General features: G+C 49.2%; 1 protein-coding gene across 3 annotated transcripts in view; it reads right to left on the reverse strand.

Moving 5' to 3' along the window:
- Positions 1-1,097: 1,097 nt before the first annotated feature.
- LOC116969977 (kinesin light chain 1-like) overlaps positions 1,098-8,831 on the reverse strand; it is a 39,803-nt gene continuing 32,069 nt past the window's right edge. For all 3 annotated transcript variants that reach the window (XM_033016723.1, XM_033016722.1, XM_033016721.1), the window contains 3 exons: positions 3,596-3,726; positions 2,559-2,625; positions 1,098-1,216 (listed from right to left, as the gene is read on the reverse strand). In XM_033016723.1, coding sequence (XP_032872614.1) covers positions 1,127-1,216; positions 2,559-2,625; positions 3,596-3,726 — 288 coding nt within the window. In that variant the 3' untranslated portion in view covers positions 1,098-1,126. The remainder of the gene's footprint in view (positions 1,217-2,558; positions 2,626-3,595; positions 3,727-8,831) is intronic.

Below are 8,831 nucleotides of genomic sequence, written 5' to 3' on the forward strand. Positions count from 1 at the left end.
AGCTAAGGAAATAGGCAACGTTTCGGGCCGAAAACCCTTCTGGAAATAGGCAACGTTTCGGGCCGAAACCCGGTAGGGTTTCGGCCCGAAACGTTGCCTATTTCCTTAGCTCCATAGATGCTGCCTGACCCGCTGAGTTACTCCAGCACTCTGTGAAACGTCACCTATCCATGTTCTCCACAGATGCTGCCTGACCCGCTGAGTTACTCCAGCACTCTGTGAAACGTCACCTATCCATGTTCTCCACAGATACTGCCTGACCCGCTGAGTTACTCCAGCACTCTGTGAAACGTCACCTATCCATGTTCTCCACAGATGCTGCCTGACCCGCTGAGTTACTCCAGCACTCTGTGAAACGTCACCTATCCATGTTCTCCACAGATGCTGCCTGTCCCGCTGAGTTACTCCAGCACTCTGTGAAACGTCACCTATCCATGTTCTCCACAGATGCTGCCTGACCTGCTGAGTTACTCCAGCACTCTGTGAAACGTCACCTATCCATGTTCTCCACAGATGCTGCCTGACCCGCTGAGTTACTCCGGCACTCTTTTGCTCCAAGTCCCATTTTCATTTAACATGAATCCAGAGAGAAGGTCTCAGTTACAAATCTGTTTTATTTAATATACCCAAAACATAAATAACATTTTAAAATTTCAACACAGTTTTCATTAAAGTTTATTACAGTGTTCGGAACCTGACGACACAAACTCACCAGAAAGGTGCTGGTTGGCGTGTGGATGGAGGCTGCCTCGATACTCCCGCATCGTAGCAAGGTCAGAAATTCCCCGCTTGTACACGCTGGCAACTGTGGCCTGAATTTACACTAGGCCCATCAACAGACCAGAACCTCCCCTTCCCAATGTGGCAGAGACCCTCGGATGGGAGATCATAGATAGACACAAAGTGCTGGAGTAACTCAGCGGGACAGGCAGCATCTCTGGCGAGAAGGAATGGGCGACGTTTCGGGTCTCGACCCTTTCCTTCTCTCCACAGATGCTGCCTGACCCGCTGAGTTACTCTGGCCCTCTGTGAAAGATCACCTATCCATGTTCTCCACAGATGCTGCCTGACCCGCTGAGTTACTCCAGCACTTATGTTCCTCGTCTCTCCATCGTACAAACTCCTCTCAGCCCGAGTCGGTCAGTGATCCTCTGCGGGCCAGGTTGCTGTGGCTGGTGCTCAGTCCCCGAGACTCCATCAAACCACTGGAGGGGCGCTGGGGAGGAAGGGGACAGGACAGGTGGTGAACGACTGGGAAGGAACTGCAAGCGCTGGTTTAAACCGTAGACACTAAATGCTGGAGTAACTCAGCGGGACAGGCAGCATCTCTGGAGATAAGGAATGGGTGACATTTCAGGAGGTGACCCAAAACGTCACCCATTCCTTCCCTCCAGAGGTGCTGTCTGACCAGCCGAGTTATTGTGTGTGTATCTTCAGTTTCGGGTCGAGACCCTTCTTCAGCTGACAGTGGCCTGTCACCATCATCGATACCTGTTGCATATCTTTCATCCATCTCTCTACATCCCTCTCCCCTGACTCTTCAGTCTTCAGGGTGAAGAAGGGTCTCGACCCAAAACGCCACCCATTCCTTCTCTCCAGAGATGCTGCCTGTCCCGCTGAGTTACCCCAGCATCTTGTGTCTGTGATGGAGATATCAGCTCCACATTCTAGTTCCCGGAAAGTGGCTGGCACAAGGAACAACATAGAACAGCACAGAAGGTCGACACAAAATGCTGGAGTAACTCAGCGGGTTCCAGAGCCTTGGAGTATTATCCGCGCGTTGCTGGACCAACAGAGGTCACGGCCTCCGAGAGGAATCCAACGGTACCGGAAGGTTCCGCCTGGACCGCCGGGGGGGGGGGGCCCAAGACACCGGCCTCGGAAGTCGACCGTGGGAACGTATTCCAGCGCAGAATGAGGGGGGGGTGGGTGACAGAGATGGGTGGGTGATAGAAACATAGAAAATAGGTGCAGGAGTAGGCCATTCGGCCCTTCGAGCCTGCACCGCCATTCAATGTGATCATGGCTGATCATCCAACTCAGTATCCTGTACCTGCCTTCTCTCCATACCCCCTGATCCCTTTAGCCACAAGGACCACATCTAACTCCCTCTTAAATATAGCCAATGAACTGTGGCCTCAACTACCTTCTGTGGCAGAGAATTCCACAGATTCACCACTCTCTGTGTGAAAAAAGTTTTCCTCATCTCGGTCCTAAAAGATTTCCCCTTTATCCTTAAACTGTGACCCCTTGTTCTGGACTTCCCCAACATCGGGAACAATCTCCCTGCATCTAGCCTGTCCAACCCCTTAAGAATTTTGTACGTTTCTATAAGATCCCCCCTCAATCTTCTAAATTCTAGCGAGTACAAGCCGATGAGTGGGACCAGATAGAGAGGGGATGATGGAAGCAATCCCAACCTCCCACCTAGTTCCACCCCCCCCATCACCTGCTCCACCTGCGATCCCACCCAGACCTACAGGTGTCCCCGCCCACCCCTGCACACGTGGTTATTCCCCAGCGTTCTGCTTTTATCTTGAAAGAGAGAAACAATCTACCTGAAAGGGGTCTCCCGTAACCCTGCTGCCCACGTTCAGAACATTCAAGGAATTGGCTCGTTTCATCCTGCAAGTTAAGAGAGATGGGGCTTTTATTCCCTATAACGCTCCATGATCTAACAAAACGGTGGACCACAAATGGAATGTGTTAAAAATGGGTGATATAGAGGTGTATAAAATCATGAGAGGAATAGATCGGGTAGATGCACAGAGTCTCTTGCCCAGAGTAGGGGAATCGAGGACAATAGGTGCAGGGGTAGGCCATTCGGCCCTTCGAACCAGCACCGCCATTCAATGTGATCATGGCTGATCATCCCCAATCAGTACCCCGTTCCTGCCTTCTCCCCATATCCCCTGACTCCGCTATTTTTAAGAGCCCTATCTAGCTCTCTCTTGAAAGTATCCAGAGAACCTGCCTCCACTTTTTCTCACAGAGTGGTGAGTCTGTGGAATTCTCTGAGGCAGAGAATTCCACCGACTCACCACTCTGTGAGAAAAAGTGTTTCCTCATCTCCGTTCCAAATGGCTTACCCCTTATTCTTAAACTGTGTGTGTGGCCCCTGGTTCTGGACTCCCCCAACATGTTTCCTGCCCCTAGCATGTCCAAACCCTTACCTATCTTATATGTTTAAGTTAGTTAAGCCTGATATAGAAACATAGAAACATAGAAATTAGGTGCAGGAGTAGGCCATTCGGCCCTTCGAGCCTGCACCGCCATTCAATATGATCATGGCTGATCATCCAACTTAGTATCCCGTACCTGCCTTCTCTCCATACCCTCTGATCCCTTTAGCCACAAGGGCCACATCTAACTCCCTCTTAAATATAGCCAATGAACTGGCCTCGACTACCCTCTGTGGCAGGGAGTTCCAGAGATTCACCACTCTCTGTGTGAAAAAAGTTCTTCTCATCTCGGTTTTAAAGGATTTCCCCCTTATCCTTAAGCTGTGACCCCTTGTCCTGGACTTCCCCAACATCGGGAGCAATCTTCCTGCATATATGTTACAGTAAGTTAAACAAAACCAGGAGCTGTGTACCCCAGCATCTTAGGCGGGCTGTCTTGTGCCGTGACGCCCTTCAGTTTACGAACCAGCTTCTCACTGCTCCTCCGGATGGAGTCACGGAGCTTGGTGAAGGAACCGCTGCGTTTCAAGCTGCCCAGAGTGTCCTGCAACGGAGGGGAGAGATGGCGGTGAACATGTGTTGTACAGGGATGTGGTGCTGAACACAGGAAGAACTCGCGTTGCAATGGTTAGTTAAAACAAAGCGTCTGGACTGATTGAACAAGCCGTCAATGGGAGAGAGAACAAGGTTGGCTGTAAACAAGTTAACAATCACTGGATTTAAAATCACACACTGCCATGAACTCTGGGATGCAACAAGCCTTTGGTTAATGAGCACAATGTCGACACAACAGAGACTAGATGCACACTATTGAATTTTCAGCAGCTGCTTGTTGTGTGATTTCTTCAAAGAAATAGATTCATCATGGCCTTGTTCAGAGGCTGTGCGTCTCGGAGTCGTGTTAATTGTACTTTCAACCAGCGGAAAGACTCATAGCATTATCCATACAAAGCAGACACAATCTTTCACCCGCTTTCCCCCCAGCATCACATCGCAACAAGAGAGGATCAGGCACAGGGAATGAACAGAGATGTGTGTTACATAGTCTTCATTTGATGGGCAGGGTTAGTATCAGGAAGGTCTGTCTCTGCAACGGAGGGACTGGAAAACAAAGAGAGATGAGACTGGGTTAATGGAGCTGGAGGAAGATGGAAAAGTTAGATTTAAATTCTCTGCTCTGTGGGTTCTTCTGGACAAACTACCGGGCCGGCTGGGTCCGAGCTTATAATGCAGAGCCCTTGATATGACACCACCAATCATCCCCACTGTACAAGGTAGCATGGTAGAGCAGCGGGTAGAGCTGCTGCCTCACAGCGCCAGAGACCCGGGTTCGATCCTGACTACGTGTGCTGTCTGTACGGAGTTTGTACGCTCTCCCTGTGACCAGCGTGGATTTTCTCTGGGTGCTTCGGTTTCCTCCCACACTCCAAAGGCGTGCAAGTCTGTAGGTTAATTGGCTTCGGTGTAAATGTAAAAATTGTCCAAATCTGAGGAAGGACATTATTGCCATAGAGGGAGTGCAGAGAAGGTTCACCAGACTGATTCCTGGGATGTCAGGACTGTCTTATGAAGAAAGACTGGATAGACTTGGTTTATACTCTCTAGAATTTAGGAGATTGAGAGGGGATCTTATAGAAACTTACAAAATTCTTAAGGGGTTGGACAGGCTAGATGCAGGAAGATTGCTCCCGATGTTGGGGAAGTCCAGGACAAGGGGTCACAGCTTAAGGATAAGGGGGAAATCCTTTAAAACCGAGATGAGAAGAACTTTTTTCACACAGAGAGTGGTGAATCTCTGGAACTCCCTGCCACAGAGGGTAGTCGAGGCCAGTTCATTGGCTATATTTAAGAGGGAGTTAGATGTGGCCCTTGTGGCTAAGGGGATCAGAGGGTATGGAGAGAAGGCAGGTACGGGATACTGAGTTGGATGATCAGCCATGATCATATTGAATGGCGGTGCAGGCTCGAAGGGCCGAATGGCCTACTCCTGCACCTAATTTCTATGTTTCTATGTTTCTATGTCCATGGTGGGTGTAGGATAGTGTTAACGTGCGGGGATCGCTGGTCGGCACGGACCCGGTGGGCCGAAGGGCCTGTTTCCGCGCTGTATCTCTAAACTAAACTAAACTAAACTATCTAATCTATGTACACAAAATTGCTGGGGAAACTCAGCGGGTGCAGCAGCATCTATGGAGCGAAGGAAATAGGCGACGTTTCGGGCCGAAACCCTTCTTCAGACTGATGGGGGGTGGGAGAAGGAAGGAAAAGGGGAGGAGGAGGAGGAGCCCGAGGGCGGGCGGATGGGAGGGTGGGAGGAGACAGCTAGAGGGTTAAGGAAGGGGAGGAGACAGCAAGGGCTAGCAAAATTGGGAGAATTCAATGTTAATGCCATCCGGACGCAAGGTCCCCAGACGGAATATGAGGTGCTGTTCCTATCTAATCTATGTACCGTCCACTCCCCTGACTCTTAGGCTGAAGAAGGGTCTCGACCTCAAACTTCACCCATTCCTTCTCTCCAGAGATGCTGCATGACCCACTGAGTTACTCCAGCATTTTGTGTCTATGATTTAAACCAGCATCTGCAGTTCCTTTCTACTGACTTGTTTGGCATCCTTTATACAGAACTGTGTCACAGAGTTAATCCCTGTGTTCCCGACCTACAACCCAACCCCATCACCACTATTCCCTAATCCCTGCATCTATTTCAGTGCCACAGCATGTTGGTTAAAGGATGGCTTACTTACCCCGTTCCACTCCACGCCCATACTCACTTCCTCGTGACCCCCTGGGCCCTTTGCAAATATAACAGCCCCCGTGTCCAGGTAGATGTAGGGGTGGGACCATCGGCAGGGGGCTGTGCCCGGGGAGGGGTCAGATGCCTGCAGAGAAATGCACACAGTTAGTTTAGATTAGTTTACTCTTTGAATCACTTCCCTCTGGAAGGCGACTCCGGGCTGTCAAAGCTGCCACAGCCAGACATAAAAACAGTTTTTATCCACGAGTAGTTGCTCTACTCAACAGCCAAAAATCTGTAGCCTTCCTTTGATCTGGTATTTTGTTGGTTCACATGCTTGATCAATGGTGTTTTATCATTATTAATGTTTAGTGTTTTCTGAGTCATTAGTAACTGTCACTGTTTGTCATGTTGTTACTTGTGGGTGGAGCACCAAGGCAAATTCCTTGTATGTGAATACTTGGCCAATAAACTTACTTACTTACTTACATGCGAATGGCATGTTGGCCTTCATAACAAGAAGAGTTGTGTAAACAAGAGGTCCTTCTGCAGTTGTACAGACCTCTAGTGAGACCACACCTGGAGTATTGTGTGCAGTTTTGGTCCCCTAATTTGAAGAAGGACATTCTTGCTATTGAGGGAGTGAGGTAGGTTCACCAGGTTAATTCCCGGGATGGCGGGACTGTCATATGCTGAGAGAATGGAGCGGCTGGGCTTGTACACACTAGAATTTGGAAGGATGAGAGGATATCTTATTGAAACATATAAGATTATTAATGGTTTGGACACGCTAGAGGCAGGAAACATGTTCCCGATGTTGGGGGAGTCCAGAACCAGGGGCCACACAGTTTAAGAATAAGGAGTAAGCCTTTTAGAACGGATACGAGGAAACACTTTTTCTCTCAGAGAGTGGTGAGTCTGTGGAATTCTCTGCCTCAGAGGGCGGTGGAGGCAGGTTCTCTGGATGCTTTCAAGAGAGAGCTAGATAGGGCTCTTAAAAATAGCGGAGTCAGGGGATATGGGGAGAAGGCAGGAACGGGGTACTGATTGTGGATGATCACATTAAATGGCGGTGCTGGCTTGAAGGACCAAATGGCCAACTCCTGCACCTATTGTCACGTGTACCAAGGTACAGTGAAAAGCTTGGAATTATGTGTTATCCAAATTGATCAGATATACCATGGCGTTTTAGGGTCTGTTAGATAGGCACAAGGAAGTGCAGGGAATAGAGGGACATCTGAAGAAGGGTCTCGACCCGAAACGTCACCCATTCCTTCTCTCCATGGATGCTGCCTGTCCCGCTGAGTTACTCCAGCATTTTGTGTCTACCTTCGATTTTATCCAGCATCTGCAGTTCTTTCATACAAATGAAAGTTCGGTGAGCGTACCTTCGGTGAGGAATCTGTTTTATTCCCGATGGTGGCAGGGACAATTTTGGTTTCTTCTCGATGTGGATGTTGAACTCCATTGGCATCGGGAGGCCCTGTTGCATCACTGAAAAGGGCAGATTCTATCAGTTTAAATCTTGCTTCTGGTTATGAAAACAAAAGTTATTATTAGTGTACGTTTCATTTGTAATTCCATGGCTATCGATACACCCATAGTACAAATGGTCCAACACCAGTGTGGCTCATCTATGACGGAGCTATCTAGTTAGTCCCGCTCTCCCTGCACCTATTCCATCGTATTTTAGTTTAGCTTAGAGATTCTTAGGCCCCCCTCGGTCGTGGCTGACCTGACCATGGGTGTCTTGGTTCTTGGTTTCTTGGTCCTCCAAAATATTCCAAATGGAATTTAAACTGGGGGTGGTGAAGGGAGGACTTAAGCCAGAAAGGGTTATTGGGAAGAAAGAGCTACTTTAAATTTAGTTGCATCTGGTTGGGTAACTATAGTTGGGTGGAGATTATTCCATGCTTTAATTGTGCGGGGGAAGAACGAATTGCTGTACACATCTGTCTTTGTAGCTGGGATCACAAATTGGATCGAATGCCCTCGTCTGCTCCTAATCGGGACGACAGATGGCACAATGGGCTAAGTGTTCGGCTAGCAACCGGAAGGTAGCCGGTTCGAATCCCGCTCGGAGTGCATACTGTCGTTGTGTCCTTGGGCAAGACACTTCACCCACCTTTGCCTGTGTGTGAATGTGTGTAAATGTGTGTGAGTGATTGGTGGTGGTCGGAGGGGCCGTAGGCGCAGATTGGCAGCCACGCTTCCGTCAGTCTGCCCCAGGGCAGCTGTGGCTACAGAAGTAGCTTACCACCACCGAGTGTGACTGAGGAGTGAATTAATAATGCGATGTAAAGCGCCTTGAGTATTAGAAAGGCGCTATATAAATCCCATCCATTATTATTATTATTAATTGGTTTGGGTCTGGTGTAGGTCTTGTAATCTATGTCGAGCTGACCATTTGTAAAACCAGGATTGGAGGACGCCTGTGCGTGACTTTGTTTAACGTGGGGAGACTGGTGCATAGACAGCCACCACACACACGGTCCTTAACAGATCTGGGTCAGGATCCAGTGGGCATGGAGTCCAAGACGACCAGAGACCTTTTCTGCTGCAGCCTTCATCCGCCTTCCCAGCCGTTGTGACATGTTCCTCCACTAAAGTCAGCCATCGTCCTCCGCCTGTTCCACCGTTGAGGTCTTGGTTGGATTGCTCTTTGCCAGAGACCTCCCCCCCCCCCCTCCCCTCCACTCGACCTTACCGCCATGGGTGGCCCTACCAGGAGGGGCTGTTCCTCCACTGTTGCTCAGTCACAGTTGGAAACCCACCAACCCATAGTCTACTGATTCAAGGATTGGCTTTTTTATTCGTTTAAAAAAAAAACCCCAAAAGTCATTGATAGCTAGAGTCAAGTGAAAGATAAATGGTACCTGGAGGTTGTGAAGCAGACTGGAGGCTCAGTGTGGTCC

This window comes from Amblyraja radiata, unplaced genomic scaffold (assembly GCF_010909765.2).
Source record: "Amblyraja radiata isolate CabotCenter1 unplaced genomic scaffold, sAmbRad1.1.pri scaffold_458_ctg1, whole genome shotgun sequence".
Lineage (NCBI taxonomy): Eukaryota > Metazoa > Chordata > Chondrichthyes > Rajiformes > Rajidae > Amblyraja > Amblyraja radiata.